The sequence below is a fragment of the Canis lupus genome, chromosome 18 (genome assembly GCF_003254725.2).
Source record: "Canis lupus dingo isolate Sandy chromosome 18, ASM325472v2, whole genome shotgun sequence".
Classification (NCBI taxonomy): domain Eukaryota; kingdom Metazoa; phylum Chordata; class Mammalia; order Carnivora; family Canidae; genus Canis; species Canis lupus.
The window spans coordinates 15471330-15491401 of record NC_064260.1 but is presented as its reverse complement, the minus strand read 5'-3'; the positions used below and the strand labels follow the sequence as shown (position 1 = coordinate 15491401).

The window sequence follows — 20072 nt, the reverse complement described above, 5'->3', positions numbered from 1 at the left end:
CAGGGAATGATAAAATATAGTTAAATTTTTAAAGGTGCCTCCTGACTGTCTTGCCCTTCTCTTTACTGTCACTGGGTGTGGCTGGCCCTGCATGCTGAGGTATTTATTATCTTTGGAAAATGCTATCCTATACAGCCGCCACATGGAAATAAGTGCTCAGAAGACCAAGAGGCCAACATATTCTACTCTGAAAAGCCCACAGTTCTTTCACACTTTCAGGACATGACAAGATAAAAACAAGGATTAAGCAAGAAGTTTACCACCTGCCCTGGAAATTGAAAACCAAGAAAGATAGTACCAAGGCTGTGGTGAACATAAAATTGGGTCTTACCTTCCAGCACCCTGTTTTTCAGGAGTCCACTGTGCTCTCCTAGTCATTGCCATACTCCAGAAGGAATTGAAGGGTTACCCTGGCTGAGCAGTGAAATCCTAGGTCAACTTTTGGGATGTACCACAGACTAGATCCCAAGAACACTTGGCTCTTATAGATTATGACTCTGCCATTTTAGAGTCCCTTGTAGGAAGTACGTCTCATAGGATATCAATTTATCTCTAGGGACACATGAAAATTGCACCCAGTGTGGTTCTGAAGTCAATGCAGTGTGTTTCAAAATAACCCCACAGCCCAGTGACAGTAACATAAGCACCTTTCCTAATATTTCATCGTGATGAAGGTTTCTGTTCCATTTGGAGGCTATTGATGTATATACAACATGGGGCAAGGAATCGGGAACCCTAGGTTCTGCTGCCACTGACGGGTTCTGTTTAAATTTTGAGAAAGCACTTTGATCCTTAGTCTGTTCATCTCCGAAGGAAGGAACCTGACCTGACTCCATCTTGGATCACGCTTAGCTCTCACATTTGAATGTCCATAAACCACCATCCTGATTTCCTGGTGGTCCACATTTGCAAGACAGCAGAGCTAGAGGCAGGGCCATCTGGTCTACCCTACAGCTAATTGGATGCCATGTTGTTAAACCTACAGCTTTGACTTCTTTAGCGCCATTTTATCAGTTGGACCAGCCACCTCTGCAGTTAGGAAGAGTACAGCTTTTCAGTGAGTTTATCCTCATCACCAAACTATAAATTCTGATAATAATGTAGTCACTAGATTTTACTGAACATTCGCCTTATATCATTCAGTCCTCATAATAACCCCATGAAATAAGCATTATCCCCAATCTAATGCAGGAAACTGAACCTCAGAAAAGTTAATTTGCCTAAGGACTCAGCTGAAGCATACCAGACTTCAACTCCAAAGCACATGCAGGAATTGAGCCTCACTCAATGCCACACTCGAGCATCATACTTACTTATTTTGCTATACTCCACAATAATACATATATTTCCACAATAATACATCAAGGAATTGGGCAGATATTACTCGATGCTCAATAAGTCATCCTTGAATGCATAAATGTTTAATGCTCTGCTAACTTGCCTTCAGCATTTACCCATGCTGCTTCGGAGAGGTAATATAACCAGAGGCATACCCACTCTACTTAGAGTTTGTGCAGAGTTTCCCATGAGACACAGGTTGAGATCCTGTGATCACAACCTAACCCATGTGATGATTAATTTTATGAATCAACTTGAATGGGCTAAGGCATGCCCAGGTAGCTAGGAAGACATTTTTTCTGGGTGTATCTGTGAGCCTATTTCCAGAATAGAATAGACTGAGTAAAAAAGACCATCCACAGCAATGCAAGTGGGTGTTCTACTGAGTGTCTGAATAGACAAAAAGTCAAAGGGTGAATTTGCTCTCTCACTTGAGGCAGGGTGTCCACCTCTTCTTACCCCTCACATGTGCCATCAGCACTCCTATTTCTCGAACTTTCCAACTCAGACTGAGTCTTATACCATCAGCTCCCCTTGTTCTCAGACATTTGAACTGGGGCCAAATTATACCACTGGCTTTCCTGGTTCTCCAGGAAAATATATTTCCAATATGTCCTATTGGCTCAGCTTCTCTAGAGAATTCTAACATAAGTTATATAGGACTTAGGTATTTAAAGTACATAAAGGGAGCAGCCCAGGTGGCTCAGCGATTTAGTGCCGCCTTCAGCCCAGGATGTGATCCTGGAGACCCAGGATTGAGTCCCGTGTCAGGCTCCCTGCATGGAACCTGCTTCTCCTCTGTCAGTGTGTCTGCCTCTCTCTCTCTCTCTCTCTCTCTCTCTCTCTGGTCTCTCATGAATAAATAAATAAAATCTTTAAAAAAAATAAAAATAGGGATCCCTGGGTGGCGCAGCGGTTTAGCGCCTGCCTTTGGCCCAGGGCACGATCCTGGAGACCCGGGATCGAATCCCACGTCGGGCTCCCGGTGCATGGAGCCTGCTTCTCCCTCTGCCTATGTCTCTGCCTCTCTCTCTCTCTCTGTGACTATCATAAATAAATAAAAATTTTAAATAAATAAATAAATAAAAATAAAGTACATAAAGGGTCCTAGCCGTTCTGCACAGTTTAGCCATTTGGGGGAGCAGCGGTTCCCAACTAGAGGGCTGGGATGGAGAAAACTCCACTTGAGCTTTTTCAAATTAAAAGTTCCACCTGTAGCACCTTCCACCGCCAAAAAAAAAAAAAAAAAAAATCCTAGTCTTACCTGGATAGGGGAGAAAATGTCTAGTATGACACAGGTTTCCAGATGCTTCTGATAGGTCTATCCATGCATGTCCACCACCCCAACCTCACACACACACACACACAAACTCCATTTAGTAAAAGTCAGTTCTGTCTTTTCATTTAAATAAAGGCTGATCTTCTTAGAATCTAAATTAAATGATGAGGCTTTGTGTGACTTGAACATAAAGACACCCAGACTTCCAACTGTATTGTTTATTAAATAACTCTCAACATTTTACAGACGGGTTTTGACTGAAGTTGTCTTACATATTTATGTTTCATTGTATCTTTTTCAGAATCTGACTTCTAGAGCCTCGTACGCATCTTGCATTCAAATTTTATTAATGCATAATAAATGTTTTTAGCGCACCACTGTGCCAAAGAACAATGATGAAAATATTCTGTGTCAGCTCTATCCAGTAAGTACCCCAGACACATGTGGCTTTTGAGCCCTTAAAATGTGGCTGAAGAGACTGAGGAACTAGATTTTTAATTGAATTTCATTTTAATTAAATTTCAATAGTCACGTGTGTCTAGTGGCTACCGTATTGGAATGTGTGAGTATGAAGAAACAGCCTTTCTTTTTTTTTTAACCACAATTATGCAGAACTGAGACCCATCCTATTTTTTTTAAGTTGCTTTCCATAAAATCCAAGATAAAAACAATAACAACTGTAAGAGCCAGGAAGAAATTCTAGCATGCTTACATTCACCGCTGGGAAATGAATTCTTAATGAAGTGAATTCTGACCCAGGAGTAGATGAAAGCAGGTAGGCCTGAAGAGACATTCCCAAGGGGAGGTCCCTGGCAAATTCTTAGTCGTCTGTGAGACATGGAGCAGAGAGAGCCTGTCAAGGAGAGAGTAAGTCCCCCTCAGAGGAAAATCTAAATGTGTTTTTAGCCACCTGTCACCCCAGAGGGAGGACAGGATGGCAATGTTAAATTGGCAAGATTGTAAAACACAGAACTTAACTACCATACACGGCCAGCTGAGGTGTTTAAAGTGCATTTTAACTGGTGGAACTTCATTCCTGAAATCCAGACAGTGGCTGATGGCCAGTGGACGTCAGACTGCAGACCTCTAGCTCCTTCTTTCTACAAAACTAGCATTTCCAGTAAAAAAAAAATACTGTTCTGCCAAGGCAGGATTGGGCTGGATTTTCATCTAAAGCAAAGATTAAGAAAATCCCAGACAGGACGCCTGGGTGGCTCAGCAGTTGAGTGCTTGCCTTTGGCCCAGGGTGTGATCCTGGGGTCACGGGATAGAGTCCTACATCAGGCTCCCTGCAGGGAGCCTGCTTCTCCCTCTGCCTGTGCCTCTGCCTCTCTCTCTCTCTCTATGTCTCTCATAAATAAATAAATAAAATCTTAAAAAAGAAAAGAAAGAAAGAAAGAAAGAAAGAAAGAAAGAAAGAAAGAAAGAAAGAAGAAAGAAAGAAAGAAAGAAAGAAAGAAAGAAAGAAAGAAAGAAAGAAAGAAAGAAAGAAAGAAAGAAAGAAAAAAGGAAAGAAAGAAAGAAAATCACAGAGGACCCAGGATTCCGGAGAGAGATCAGGTGACAAGGTAATAGGACACACAGGCCCCATTGCAAAATTGTGAACTAAATAAATAAATATCGTTTTAATCCATTCTGTACAAAAGGTAGCTATCCCAGGAGCAAAGGTGGATAGGAACAAACTGGAAAGGAGTTCGTTAATGGGTCCAGAGAAGAGAACAAGAGATGAGTTCTGAGCTAGAACAGTGTTTCTCAAGTTGAATTTCAGGGACATATTCTTGCGAGGAGGTGGGGGTCACAGGGGTTAGGAAGGATGTTTAAGTTTGATGCTTTCATTTTACCAAATGTCCTTTATCAGTGACAGTTCTCAGTTGAAACTCATGTTCAAAGAATGAGATTTTAGCTTTCTTAAGAAAATGTTTCTCAGGGTGCCTGGGTGACTCGGTTGATTAGGTGTCTGCCTTTGATTCAGGTCGTGGTCCCGGGGTTCTGGGATTGAGCCCCATCATGGGCTCCCTGCTTGACGGAGGGAGCTTCTCCCTCTCTCCCCCTGGTCGTGCTCTCTCTCTCTCTTGCTCGCTATCTTTCTCTCTCAAATAAATGAATAAATATTTTTTAAAAATTATTCTCCAGTGCTGGCTAAGGAAGTATACCATAGGTCTTTGAGGATTATTTTCCTTTAAAGGGGTCCATAGTTTATTCAGCTTTGGGGATCAGTGACCTAAAGGCAGACCATATACACCATTTGATTATCTTATTGGGAGAATTAAAGTAGCTTCCTAACTAACTTTGCCCTTAGCTTGTGAAGAGATTAAACCTTTCTAAACTCAGCAGGGCAGGCTGCACATAATGCTCATATTTTACTCCTAATGGATGTCATTGCTTAGAAAATCATGTTCTTCTCTTGCAACTGGGGAGCAGCACGGTGCAGTAGTCTTGGATCATGAGTCAGGGGGTCCACCAATAACCCTGACTCTCCAGCAGGCTGGGACACTTGTCCTCTCGGGGCCTCATATCCTTATCTATAAAACAAAGCAGCAGACGGGGTCATTAATTACCAAGGTCATATCCAGCCTAGATTTCTGATTCCAACAATAAATTACAGTGCCATCTTGCATTTCTCCTCTGAAAGGCCTCTCAACTAAAAATCATTTTCACTAGGACTCTGTTTCATATCTGTTCTTTTCATTGCTACCCTCTGCCACTGAACACTAAAGGCCCAGGAGGCGATGCATTTGAAGGGAAATCAGTCAACACTCAGCGTTCCACCTATTATCTGCTACCACCTGGGAAGTGGGAAATTAAACTATCGAACCCGGACTCCCAGGGCTTAGTGCAAATCACCCAGATATAAAAGAAATACTCACTCAGAGGGACATTTGGGGTTTTTATAAAGTTTCTAATGAACGAGACAGCTGTTCACTCAAGTGTGAGTAAATCAAGGGGAAGCATAAAGGCTATGTCGCTTCTGTGTTTTGAGTATTATAGAAAAAATTATTTAATGAGTAGACTCTCAGGCTGTTAGTTGATCTACTGCTGTAAGAGTGACTGATGTATTTGGTGAGCCTTCTAAACAGTCAGCAGTGTCCAGTAGGAGCAGGGATGGTACAAGACGTGTCTGTAGCAGAGAAGAGCTGTTGCACACACATGTCCATGACCCACTTTTCAGGAGGGGTAATGCGATTCCTTTTCTTTGCGAAGTCCTCTCCCTGTCGATGGAAGTGTGTCCCATGGCTTAGGCCTTGATTGGAACATGATACCTGTGGTCCAGGGGATAACTCTCAGGGGTCAGAGGGACCCAGAAGAAGTTTGCCTTGAGACCTGAGTGTATAGCTAAAGCAGAGCTTAGAACATCTGAATGCTCCAAAAATGACGCTGGCATCAGCCGTTCAGTCAGTGATAGAACCCATTCTTTTGGCCTTCTTCCTATGTGGGCTACCCACTAAAGCTTAGCCTGATGCCTGGGTCTGTCTGCTCTTCCTTGGTGAGGATGGGACCTTGCAGCCCAGAGTAGTGCTTAGAAGCTACTGCCATTGGACCGTACTAAAAAGCTCACACTACAGGACGCTGGTGCCACAGCCAGCTTCACTCCATCCAGGGCTCCAGCCTTCCAGATATGGCCCTGTGGCCTGATGGGCTCCCTGATCCTCCTGAAAACATGACATTGCTTGTCCCATCAACCAGAAAACATAACTGCCTCTATCTCTTCTGCTAAAATAATGACCTTCCAGACAGCATAGAATGAAAGCCTTCCAGTGCAAAAGAATGACTTGTTTGAAATGATTCCCTTTGAGATCATCTTGTGTTTCCCATCCCAGTTATAATTTGGCTAATTGCTTAATAATTCTGTTTAAATGTCTCCATTTCTGCAAACATCAATTCATTAGGTCTACTTTTCCTGGTTGGAAACCTCTTTGCTTCTCTAAATATCCTCTGCCCCTTTCTCCCATTTGCACTTTTGCCCAAGCAACATTCTGATGACATAAATTGCATCCCTTCAAAAAGATATTGGACAAATCAAGGTGTCTCTCTGTGTTCTAGAGCCCAGGACCTGTAATCTGTGTCCCTGAAACCAGTACCTGTGATTGGGAAAGATCTCAGACTGTGTCTTTAAAAAGCCAGCTTCCCTCCCAAATGAAGATGAAGCTGCAATCCCTGGCAGCCCTAACCCACTCCTGCCATGGGGGGCATGCTGTGCTTGACAGGGTGAGAGGCTGCCTGACACAGGACAGCCCAGACCCAGCCCTTACAAGCCTGCAGCCCAACTGGCAGTTGGACAGTTCAACTCCGGGGTACCTTTGCACGTAAGAATATTATCCAGGTTGGGGCACCTGGGCGGCTCAGTTGGTTGAGGGTCTGTCTTTGGCTCAGGTCATGATCCCAGGGTCCTGGGATCCAGCCCCATGTCAAGCTCTCTGTTTGGCGGGGAGCCTGCTTCTCCCTCTCCTTCTGCTCCTGCTTGTGCTCTCTCTCTGCATCAAGTGAATAAATAAAATCTTTAAATATATATATATATATATATTACCCAGGTTAAAACTCTGCTTAAAGCAGGGGCCTTCTCAGAACACACCCATCCATGGTTGGGCGCCACCAATATACATGTGTGCGCGCGCACACACGCACACACACACACACACACCCTGCACGTAGCTGGAAGCTGAACACCATGGTGGCATCTGTGCTTTAGGGAGTAAGTGTCCTCCTTCAGGGGCAGCCTGTGACTCCTACTTTCTGGCAAAGGTCGATTAGGGGAAACAGATGCTGGCCTGTTCCTTGCCATTTGTTCCTTCTGTACTCTACCAGCTGAAGACTTCCAACGTTACTTTTAATGTTTCCTTGGAAAGATTTAGCATCCACTCACCCAACTGTAGGAACCAAGTTGCTTCATCTAGATACTCACGTTCCAAAGAGAGCCAACACAGTCCCCCCGCGTCTTTGCAAGAGTGGGAAAACTTAGAGTAACAAAGGAGAAACCTGAAGCCTCCATCTGGGAAACTTTCTCAGGCCAGTGATGAATAAGAAGTGCCATAGGTAGCAACCAAAAGAAGGAAGCAGGAAGAGCACCAGAGTCCCATTCTTGCCCCCATGACCACAGTATCCTGCCAAGGGAGCTGGGAGCCGATGGAATGGCTCTAGGAAGGAACAGAGGAATGAGGTCTGTCCTCCTACATGACTTGGTGTAAACCACTTGGTACTCATGACCCTCCCGCCCCTGTGCTGGTGCCTTTAAGCAATTCACTGGATGGAGGCCAGTTAGAAAACACAAGACACCATCAGGGCAAAGGTAATCCCTGATGATGTAAACATAGCCTTGAATTGTCCAAAATGAACCAGGCCTCGGGGTTCTAATTGATCTGTGTGAATGTGATTGATTTTTATTTATCTTTCTTTAAAAGCTACTCTGAATTGCTTTGGAATTTGAAATTATGTCCTCAAAGAATTATTGCAACACATGAAATTATTGCCCAACCTGTACACTTCTCACTTTGTCTATTTCTCCTGAATGCTTGCTTTGATTTGTTTCTATTGTTTTTTCTTACTGAGCATCTCAAAATCTCTGAGTCCTTGGCCTTCCATAAACGTTTGACTGGCTAATCTGGGTGGTATTGCCTGAGGAAGCCAAGGGTAAAACTAGTGGTAACAGTGACATCTGAGACTTAGATGATGCTTAGTGGTGGGTAGGACTGGTCCAGGTATTTCACGTGTATTAATTCATGCCATCCTCACCACCGCCTTACGAGGTAAGTGCCCCTCTGTTAGACCCATTTTACAGATGAGGAGGCTGAGGTGTGGAAAGATAAGATACTTGCCAGGGTCACACAACCAGCGAGCGGCAGAAGCGAGGTATGAAACCACAGTCTGGCTCCCAGACCTGTGCCTTTCATCACGGCGGATCACCACGCGTGTCTTTGTGCACACCGTGACTGGGATGGCCAGGAATGACACTGCTGTTTTTGACCTTTAACAAACAAGTGCAAACTCTTAATGTAATTTACCTTTAACCATTCTGTTTTTCCCTCCCAAACTCTCAGACGATGGAAATGCTTAAAGCAAACCAAGGTAGTGTGAGAGCACGCCATGTAAGTGTGAGCATGGCTCCTTGTGGGTCCGGCTGTGTTTTGTGCGCTTCTGCCTACCGTTCCCGCATGTTCTCTCCGCTGCTCGCCTCTGACTCCCGCTTTCGCCGCTTGGCGCTTGGGCCGCATGCACGGTCGCTTTTAAGCCCTAGATCGCGTGTCTTGTTCCTGGTTTTACATTCGTGCTTCTCTCTCCCACAATCGCCGGCCCCAGTTAGAGCCAGAGCCCTTGCAGCTGTGAGCCTGGCACCTGCCCAGGAAGGAGCTGGGGGCTCCTGGGGAATGCGCTTGGTTACTGTTCTCTGACAATGAGCCCTGACTGTTGGCTCTCAGGATGGAGGCATGTGGCCTCATTCTCGCAGGGACGCACTCCTTCCCAGTGTGGAAACGGGTCTGTGGGCTTCTCCACACTGGTCGTGGCCACCAATAGCACACCTGTGCTGTGCCGTGTTCTTCTGGGGCCACCCCCCTTAAACAGCTCGTTGTCCTGTGAGCCTCTTTAGGAGTCAAAGCTATGAAAATAAATGCCACTGTGCCATGTGGCTGAAATGAGCCATGGAGAGAAGTGGTAATCTTCTCGTTTACTTAGGATTCCTCTCTGTACATACGTATACAGTGGAGACACATACTTCTATGAAATGTGTAATCCTGAAGGAGAAAGGATATGGTTTTTAAGTCAAATAATGGGCCCTTCATCGTTCACATACACACACAGTCACTTTTGGTGTTCCTTGACTCCACATAAACTGTATTTCCACTTTGAGTGATTCTAATATGTGATCAACCAGACTTCCAGAATTAATAAATTGGGGAGGAGGAATTTATAATATGAACCTGTCTGGGGCACCTGGGTGGCTCTGTGGTTAAGTGTCTGCCTTCGGCTCAGGGCATGATCCTGGAGACCTGGGATCGAGTCCCACATCAGGCTTCCTGCAGGGAGCCTGCTTCTCCCTCGGCCTGTGTCTCTGCCTCTCTCTGTGTGTGTCTCTCATGAATAAATACATAAAATCTTTATTTAAAAAAATGACCCTGGCTTACTGTACAGCCTTCTCCACCTGCCGACAACTTCAGGGTTGAATCAGTCTTTGTCCTCAGTCTCACTGAAATCTCAAGTGTGTGTTCAGGGGGGATTAGAAGGACATTTTCCAAGTTGGCTGTCAGAGGTGATAAGAACTTGAAATTGAAGGGGCTCTCATGAGATGTGTGTGCTCAGTGTTGAGACCCCAACCTACCATTTCGAGCTGACGGGTCCTTGGGTCCTTCACTCCAAACCCCTTAACTCACAGAAGATGACTGGGAGGGAAAGTAACTTACCCAGGACGGGACAGAGGCCCGACTGAAACTCGACCCTCCTGTTGGCATCGTAGATCTTCTCAGTGTGTATTATCCCAGCTTGTTTCTCTCTGGGAGAGGCCCCCCCACACACAGCCAGGAGAGCTTTTGTATTTAGAAGTGAAGGAGAGTGAAGGAACCAACATCCCAAGAAAACACTGGGGTCCCAGTCCTGGCTGTGCCATAAACATCTGGGTGAGCTTGGCAGAGCTACTGGGCCTCTCTGGACCTCGGGCTCCTCGCCTGTAACACGAGTATAAGAGGAGCTGATTACAGCAAGTATGTGACGCTAACTTTGCTCGTGAACCTCCAGTTGCTTTCACGCGGGGTCCTCCCCGCCGTATTCATTTCGCACTGCAGAATTATGGAAAAACTTCTAGTCGGGCTGTACAAACTGGACCAAGAGCCCCGGGAGTCTGTTAGGAACTGAAGGTGGACACGGGCAGGAGGGAGAAGGTGTAGGTGAGAAGCAAGTAGCCTTCCCTCCTCACGCGGGCCCCTGAAACCGAGGTGGGCACGGCGAACTCCACACTTGCTCATGTCCGATTTCTGCACTTTGGGGCTCTGTGGCTCATGTCTTCTTTTCTCCGTCACAAGACACCAGGCTCAGTATGTGAACAAGGTTACATTTTCTCTTTTCAGTATATTGCTTCCTGGGTTGACAGGGCCGGGGAAGTCTCTGAGGCAATCCAAGAATAATTTAAAACCCAACAGGGAGGGATCCCTGGGTGGCACAGTGGTTTGGCGCCTGCCTTTGGCCCAGGGCATGATCCTGGAGACCCGGGATCGAATCCCACGTCGGGCTCCCGGTGCATGGAGCCTGCTTCTCCCTCTGCCTGTGTCTCTGCCTCTCTCTCCCTCTCTCTGTGTGACTATCATAAATAAATAAATAATTTATTTAAAAAAATTTTTTAAATTTTAAAAAAATAAAAAAAATAAAACCCAACAGGGACACCCGGGTGGCTCAGTGGTTCAGCATCTGCCTTTGGCTCAGGATGTGATCCCAGGGTCCTGGGATCAAGTCCCACATCAGGCTCCCCACAGGGAACCTGCTTCTCCCTCTGCCTATGTCTCTGCCTCTCTCTCTGTGCCTCTCATGAATGAATGGTTTCTAAGGTGCTATTAATTTTCTACTTTTTAAACACAATTATTTGTTATTATTTTTTGTACCTTATATGTGTTAATTTTTAAAAAGCCACAAGCAGAAGGCACCTGGGTGGCTCAGTGGTTGAGTGTCTGCCTTTGGCTCAGGTCGTGATCCTGGGGTCCTGGGATGGAGTCCTGCATCGGGCTCCCGCCAGGGAGCCTGCTTCTCCCTCTGCCGATGTCTCTGCCTCTCTCTGGGTGTCTCTCATGAATAAATAAATAAAATCTTAAAAAAAAAAAAAAACACAAGCAGAAAATTTACCCACTCTTTAAACCAACTATAACAATTTCATGAGCCAGGGGACAAATCAGTACCCTTATCTACAGATGGGGATACTCAGCTCTGTTACAGAGAAGTTCATCATTTTGCCTAAGATCCTGGAGCTAGTAAGGGGCAGACAGGATTGGAATCCAAATCTGTCTGATGTCATCATGGACACTTACCCACCATCACATCTTGGACACTCGATATTAAAGACCAGAGCTAGTCAAGAAAAAAATAAAACTAAATAATGTTTTTAAATTACAGAAATGCAGATATTAAACTCGCAATGTCATTTTCACAGGGCTTTCCTTTTCCATGGTAAATCTGTGACACTTTTATGATGAATCTTATTTTTGGAGCAGAGAATCATTACTCGATTTAACAATCTGGCCCACACTGGTTTCCGTATATCAAGTTTAGCTCAATGTGCATCTTTTTTCAAAGTAGCCCGTCTGGTCTGCAGCCATTTCCTTGGAGCTTCCCCTGATTCAGAGTTGAGTGGAAAGAGCAGGCCAGGATATAGCAGGGAGGGAAACATCACGGAGGGGGATACTTGCCTCCTACTTCCTACCTTCTAATGCCTCCGGACAAAACATAGCCCTGCAAAAAAGCTGTGACCTCAGAAAGTATCACTGGGATAGAATTTCAGCTCCGAGATTTTGGTGGAGCTGGGACTTTAGAGGGCAAATCTGGCTGGAAAGGTTGTGCCAGAGGACTCTGTTTTTCCCCCCTAAAGATTTTATTTATTCATGAGACACACAGAGAGAGGCAGAGACACAGGCAGAGGGAGAAGCAGGCTTTCTGAGGGGAGCCCCAAGCGGGACTCGAACCCAGGACCCTGGGATGAGGCCCTGAGCCGAGGCCAGGCTCAAGCACTGAGCCACCCAGGCACCCCTGTGCCAGAGGACTCTGGCATTTGCGCGGTACCACGAAGTAGATTGAAAAATGTCGATCCACCAGGTCCATTGCGGGGAGCAGCTGTTGGAAATTATGCTGAGGGCCTGCAGACCCCTTCCTGGCAAGCACATCCTCGCCCAGCAGTCCCATCCCTTCTCCAGTGACAACCATCAGCGCAGTTTGAAGAGGAAAATGGCCTTGTTGCGCAGCCCCGCGAGGCCCGTGGTCACACTGAGGCTGCGGGACAGGCAGGCAAGGGCGTGAGCCCCACCCCCCCCCACCCCCCACCCCGTTACTCTCCCCTTTGCGGGGCGCACGGGGCCCGGGAGGCGCCGTCGGGGCTTCGGAAGATAATCGTGGTCCTGCTGGGCCCTCTGGTGGCCGTGTCGGTAACTGCAGGTGCCGGCGGGGCGCGGCGGCGGCGGCCTGAGACCCTGCATAGATGCGGACTAGGGGCAGCGTCTGTGACCCCTGAAGCGGCAGCCTGGAGGGCTGGTGGCCTGTCGTGTGCGCAGTCCGGCTGGCAGCCAATGTGATGAGATCCCAGCTCTCCTCTGTGCTGCGGATATTCCAGTTCAGTTCTGGGACCTTCTGGAAGTGCCGGACGATCCTTCACATCTTGCCCTAGGACGACCCGTAACCCCCTTTTTACCTAAACCGGCCTGAATCCCTGAGTCTGAGGAGCCAGCCACCAGAAGCCTGAGCCACGCACTCGCCCCGCCCCCCCCCCCCCCCCCGTGTGCTCCCCGAGGGCCTTTCTGCGTAGACCAGCTTGGCTTGGGGGCCAGCAGGCCCGCGGCCCCCAGCGGACAGACAGGCCCTCCAGCCCCTCCGCCTCCCGCGCGCCATCCTCAGGGCCTCCTGAGAACAGCAAGTGGGTTACCTCTGACGACACAAAGCGAAATTGTTTCCATCGTCCTAACCCCGCGGCGTTCTCCAGGTGGGGCCCCCCCGACCAGCAGCCGTCGCCATCACCCAGGGACTCAGAAGAAAGGCAGGCTCTGGGTCCCCCCCCCCAGGCCCGCTGCACCCAAAATTCTGGCGATGGGGCCCGCCCGTCTCCAGGTGATCCTGAGGCCCCCTCAGCCTTGAGAGCCGCCTCAGGCACGGACGCAGGCCAACACGCCCCGGACCGCGCCCCTCGGCTTATTGAAAACGTACATTCCGACCCCTCCCCACAGACCTGCAGTGGCCCCGGAGCGGGGTGCAGAAACCGGATTTTAAACCGTGGTTCCACGCAATTCCGATGTGGACGATCCACAGGCCGCCGTTTTTGAGAAATTCTGCTCCAGGACGAGCAGGGTCATCTGCCTGGCCCAGGGCCGCTTCCTCCTTTCAATTAGAGACAAGGATCGTTCTGGCGTCTTGCTGGTGGTGAGAGGCCTCAGGACGGTGCGGAGAACGCCGGGGCGTCCGGGCTGTTCCCCTGAGGACTTCGTTTTCCCTGCGACCGTGAGGAGAATCTCCGTGGAATCTGGATCCTAATCCAAAAGTGAAGTCTTTTCTCTGGAAAGTGATGTTAATTACTGAGAAAATGGGAAGAAGAGGAAGCCTGCGGCTTCTTTTTCTTTCTTTCTTTCTTTCTTTTTTTTTTTTTAAGATTTTATTTATTTGAGAGACAGAGAGAGCGAGCACGGGCCAAGGGCAGAGGGAGAGGCAGAAGCAGACTCCACGCCGAGCAGGGAGCCTGATTCGGGGCCGGCCCCACCCTGGGGTCATGACCTGGGCCCAAGGCAGACACTTACCCCACTGAGCCCCCAGGGCCCCAGGCCGCTCCGGGTGCGGGGAGGGCCGGCTCGGCGAGGAGCTGCCACCCCCGCGGGCCTGCCCAATAGCCGGCGCCCTTCTCCCTGCCTGAGCAGCCGGAGCCCTGGGGGCGCTTTCCCAGCAGGGCGCAGGAGGCGGTTTCATTATACTCGGTCGGGAAGAAAGGGGCGAGGAGCGCCCTTGGCTCACGTGACCTCCGCACCGGTCACCCCGGAAACGCAGGGGCGCTGGCCTGAAGCGCCCTGCGAGCGAAGTGTCCGGCTCGCGGCCTCAGCCCAGCTCCGCCGGCGGGCCCTGGGGCCTTCCGCAGCCTTCCCCTTCCGTTAGCTCCCCGCGGCCTCCCTCAGCCCCGGGAAGGGCGCCCACCCCTCAGGGGCCCGAGGGCCTCCCCCACTAAGCGCCGCGGGGCGCGTCCTTCCCCTGCTGTCAAGCGCGGTTAACGGCAGATCTCCCCGCGCCCCTGACAGGGAGAAGCTGCAAGAGCAGGGCTGCGAGGAAGGCCCGAGAGGAGCCCACAGGCGGGCTTGTGTGTCCAGAGGAGGGCAGCCCGCGGCGGGGGGGGGACCGCGGGCAGTCCTAGGAGAAGAGAAGGCTTTGCCCAAGGAACACACCCTCTCTTGACGGGGAGCTGGGCGGGTGACGAGCCACCCTGCTGGGCGGGGGCTGGCCTGGCTCACGGGGCGCTGCCGTTCCTCGGCCTCCCTTGCTCTTCGCCCCTGCACCCGGGCCTGCGCCGGGAGGGCCGACCAGTGTGGCCCCGCAGGGCCCGAGCTTGGGCTTCCCCCCGGGCCTGGAGCTGTGCTTTCTGTGGAGCCCCGGGGGGCAGCGGGAGCTCGGGGCATGTGAGGGGGCGGCGGGAGCCCCGGAGTCCGAGGGGGCAGCGGGAGCCCCTGGGGTCTGAGGGGCAGCGGGAGCCCCGGGGCCTGAGGGGCAGCGGGAGCCCCGGGGTCTGAGGGGCAGCGGGAGCCCCGGGGTCTGAGGGGGCAGCGGGAGCCCCTGGGGTCTGAGGGGCAGCGGGAGCCCCGGAGTCTGAGGGGCAGCGGGAGCCCCGGGGCCTGAGGGGCAGCGGGAGCCCCGGAGTCTGAGGGGGCAGCGGGAGCCCCGGAGTCTGAGGGGCAGCGGGAGCCCCGGGGTCTGAGGGGCAGCGGGAGCCCCGGGGTCTGAGGGGGCAGCGGGAGCCCCTGGGGTCTGAGGGGCAGCGGGAGCCCTGGAGTCTGAGGGGCAGCGGGAGCCCCGGGGTCTGAGGGGCAGCGGGAGCCCCGGGGTCTGAGGGGGCAGCGGGAGCCCCTGGGGTCTGAGGGGCAGCGGGAGCCCCGGGGTCTGAGGGGCAGCGGGAGCCCCGGAGTCCGAGGGGGCAGCGGGAGCCCCTGGGGTCTGAGGGGCAGCGGGAGCCCCGGGGCCTGAGGGGCAGCGGGAGCCCCGGAGTCTGAGGGGCAGCGGGAGCCCCGGGGCCTGAGGGGCAGCGGGAGCCCCGGAGTCTGAGGGGGCAGCGGGAGCCCCGGAGTCTGAGGGGCAGCGGGAGCCCCGGGGTCTGAGGGGGCAGCGGGAGCCCCTGGGGTCTGAGGGGCAGCGGGAGCCCCGGAGTCTGAGGGGCAGCGGGAGCCCCGGGGTCTGAGGGGCAGCGGGAGCCCCGGGGTCTGAGGGGGCAGCGGGAGCCCCTGGGGTCTGAGGGGCAGCGGGAGCCCCGGGGTCTGAGGGGGCAGCAGGAGCCCCGGAGTCTGAGGGGCAGCAGGAGCCCTGGGGCATGTGAGGGGGCAGCGGGAGCCCCTTGAGCCCGAGGGGCAGCTGAGGCCCGAGGGGCAGCGGGAGTTCAGGGCATGCGGGAGTGTGGGGAGGCTCGGAAATTGCTCGGCGTCCTGCTCCTCCTCCCCACGCCTGTCCCCTGTCCCTGGTGGGAGGGGGAGGGCCTTTCTTCCACCTGTCCCCTGGCACCTGGGCCTGCCCAGTGACCCCCTGGCACCTTCTGCCCCAGGAAGGGCCTGGCACAAGTGGGGACGAAGCGGGCTGGGTGCACCTGTTCCGCAGCGTCTTAGGGCGGAGCGCGGTGCTGGTGGCCCCGGGCCGGGGTGGCAGTGCAGCCTCTGTGTGGTGGACGTCGGGCAGGAGGCTACAACTCCGTAAGGGATGAACCTACGGCCCACTCCTGATCCCGTTACCGAGTACTGAGATTGCAGTACCCTGGGGTGTAGGCAGCACCCTTGGTTGGGGATACCACCAGTGAGAAGGAGAGGTTCCCCAGGACCCGCTTCAGGCCAGCTGTGTGGGTCCATCAACCGATGGGAGGGGGAATGCCAGCAGCCATCAGGCCCGCGTGGGGACACAGCGAGGGGCTCCCAGCCAGCCCCCTGGAGCCCGCTCTACACCCGGGGAACCCTCTCTTCCTTCCCAGTCTTCCTGAATCTGTGTTGGTATTTTCCAGCCAGTTCAAGGCATCCTCCAGAGACTAAATACAAATTGTGTGATCTCAGTGATTACACAAATGAGCTAAATGCTCTGACATTTACATTAAAACTAGCACGGCACAATGTAAAAACGAATAAAATTCATGCTAATAATTACAAGTTTTAACTTTATGTACCCAGAAGGACATTAAATAGCAAATAAAATACACCGTGACTAGTGGTGGTTGCACAACAGTGTGAACATATTTAATACCACTAACCTGTCCATTTAAAAATGTGCAAAATGTGCATGTAATGTACAAATCTAAAAAAGGTTAAGAGGGCAAATTTTATGTTCTATGTATTTTCCAATAAGAAAAAGAAAAGGTTGAGGCACCTGAGTGGCTCAGTCGGTTAAGCATCTGCCTCTGGCTCAGGTCAAGATCCCAAGGTCCTGGGATCGAGCCCTGCATGGGGCTCTCTGTTCAGTGAGGAGCCTGCTTCTCCCTCTCCCTCTGCTCCCTTCTCCCCCTGCTCATGCTCGTGCTCTTTCTCTGTTCCAAGTATATGAATAAAATCTTTTGAAAAAAGAATAAATGCAAACAAATGCCATGACAAGGCAAGAGAGAGCCCACAAAAAAAAAAAGGGAAAAGCTTCGTATTATAATAGCTTTAATGGCACTGCTTCCGGCTTTCTGAACAATTTTCATCTAGCCTTAGGCCTGCAAATTATGCAGCTGATTGCCTGTACCTCACAGTCTCGCCTGACTAGGAGATGATCGTATTAATTCTTACACAGTGTTAGAGGTGAAATTCTTTATTTCTTTTTTGGAAGATTTTATTTGAGAGAGTGAGCACAAGCAGGGAGGAGGGGCAGAGGCAGAAGAGAGAAGCAAGCCCCCCCACTGAGCAAGGAGTCCAATGTGGGGCTTGATCCCAGGACCCTGGGATCATGACCTGAGCCAAAGGCTGACCTTTAACCAACTGAGCCACCCAGGCACCCTGAGGTGAAATTCTAATCCTGTGGGGAGAAAAAGTCGCCAGTCTATGACGACTAAAGGTAATTTCCATCTTAGCATCCGTTCATCTACCAGGAGAATAAAGGAGGAAATGTAAAAGTAAGAAAACAAAGAGATTCTTGCATTTGGATGAGCACCTGTCACCTTTTGAGGTGACCTTGTGCATGCCCTGGGCAGCGTGAGGTTCCATGGTGAGATCGATTCATTATGAGAGCCCCTCTTCAAGAATGTAGTTGCCTCACACTCAACACAACAGTCTGCGTTTCCAGCATATTGCAAATGACTTAGGTCATTTTTCACCCTCCTTTCTGAAATCTGGCGCCTCCTAGGGTGATTAATAAGCTCATAGCTTCTCATATCCACGAGAGAGAGGATAGCAACCCTTCCTTCCAGGGTAAGAAAACTTTATGTAAACTGGGGTTGCCATAGCTTATAAATTCCTCATAATTACTTTCCATCCACTGGTAATGTATCCACCCAAACACACCTTTCTTTGCACTCTTGTGAACTTCGGTTAGCTCTTCAGGCAGGCGTGGGAAGCTTAATGTATTTCCTGTGAAATCATACCATTCTCCTTGATCGGCTTATCCCAGCTTTGCAAATTGAAAAAAAAAATTTCATTCCTGGCATCAACAGCCTGTTAAATTGGTTCTGATTAATAATTGAATCTTAAGATCCGTTCAAGGCAACATTTCACAACAACAGATTAGTAGGGAGGGGAGAGTGGTGCCAGGTAGCACGTGTGTATCGTGATAGCCCGGACTGATGACCTCAGATGGAGGTTAAATGTGGAGTCTAGATTCTGGGAGACTTTAATTCCTTAGAAAAGTCGTAGAAATACACAGAAACTTCTACCCTACTGAATGATGGACCTAGCATTTATTTCCTAGTAATAGACTTTGAATGCTGATCTAGAGGCATTCCCCTTGGACTTGGAACTCTGCTCTGGGTCAGATTCTTGTGGTTCATATCAACCTCTCTTAGATTTTAAATTATTTTTCAAAAATTTTTTTAAAATTCATTTATTCATGAGAGACACAGAGAGAGAGTCAGAGACACAGGCAGAGGGAGAAGCAGGCTCAACGCAGGGAGCCCAATGTGGGACTTGATCCCGGGTCTCCAGGATCATGCCCTGGGCTGAAGGCAGCCGCTGAGTCACCCAGGTATCCCAGAATTTGGATTATTTACAACAGCACCGCGGAATATTTCTTCCTTAATCCTGAAGGAGAAAATACAGTCCCCCTGAAATGTCAGACTGAGAATCAGATAAATAGGCTCCTAGCTTAACAAACCAAAAGCAAGACCCTTGTGGATGATTTCCAGGCATATAGTGTGTCCAAATGACCCTAGATCTTTATGCCAAATCCTTTAAGCGTGTCCAGACTTACCCGACATCCAATTCTCCCAGCCCAGTCTGTGACTGAAGATAATTTCGATCCTGTTCTTCTTTCACCTATTGGAGAAAAAAGGACACCTAAAAGTAAAAGAACAGATTCTTGCTTTTAGATGAGCAGCCATCACGTTTTTAAGTAACTTCTAGAGTTTCTCAATAGAGACCTTTAGGCTGCCTGAAGGTGTTGCATCAACTACCTGGGGGATTGGTTTAAAACATTGGTGACAGGGCTCCTAGGTGGCTCTGTGAGTTAAGAGTCGGCCTCTGGCTCAGCTCCTGATCTCAGGGTCCTGGGATCAAGCCCCATGTCTCTTGCTTGGTGGGGAGTCTGCTTCTCCCTCTCCCTCTGTCCCTCCCCCTGCTTGTGTGCTGTCTCTCTCTCAAATAAATAAAATCTTTTTAAAAAAATATATAAAATAAAATGCTGAAGAAGACCTTCTTCCCGATCTTCTGAGTCTGACTCTTTGGGAATTTTTTAGTTAATCCAGAAACTCTTAGGTGGTCAAACTTGAGAACCACTGACCTAAAGATACTTTCATAAATTTCAGTGAATTGTTGTATTCTCAACACCTAAGTGTCCAACAGTTCTATTGCACACATGGAAATCTTTAAATCACTTGCTCAGTAAGACTAATTTGCACATTTTGTAATTCCCAGAAATTGAGAGCAAATGTCTTTCAACCTTCATTCTTTGAGTAAGCAGGTTTTTAGGATGTTTTATGACCTGGGCACTGCACAAGGTTCTGTAGATTAAGTGACCTTCACAGCTCTACGAGCAGTAACATTCTGCATGTTTGGCATTGTTGGGAAGACCCCAGGCTGCAGAACAAGGATGAGAAGTGAATACTGGGGGACACCTGGGTGGCTCAGCGGTTGAGCATCTGCCTTCGGCCCAGGGCCTAATCCTAGGATGCGGGATCGAGTCCCACATTGGGCTCCTTGTGGGGAGCCTGCTTCTCCCTCAGTCTGTATCTCTGCCTCTCTCTCTCTCCCTCTCTCTCTCTCATAAATAAATTTTAAAAATCTTTATTTAAAAAAAAAAGTGAATCCTAGGATTAGGGAAAAAAGGGAATCCTGGCGACAAAGAGACTCCCAGCTCCTGTGCATTATTGTGATTTTGTTGTGTGCCAGGGGCTCTGTCTATATTGCCTCTTTTCGTCCTCACAAATATATCGTCC

At 49.8% G+C, this 20072-nt stretch overlaps 1 protein-coding gene across 3 annotated transcripts in view; it reads left to right on the top strand.

The window, feature by feature from the left end:
- Positions 1–20072, top strand: part of LHFPL3 (LHFPL tetraspan subfamily member 3) — a 563045-nt gene that overhangs the window by 493319 nt on the left and 49654 nt on the right. Inside the window, exon 3 of one of the 3 annotated variants that reach the window (XM_025449378.3) lies at positions 8650–8677. The exons of 1 other annotated variant lie outside the window; for it this stretch is intronic. In XM_025449378.3, the coding sequence (XP_025305163.1) occupies positions 8650–8666 (17 nt within the window). In that variant the 3' untranslated portion in view covers positions 8667–8677. Of the gene's footprint in view, positions 1–8649; positions 8698–20072 lie in introns of all 3 variants that reach the window. One more of the 3 variants, XM_025449377.3, reaches the window with a different exon arrangement.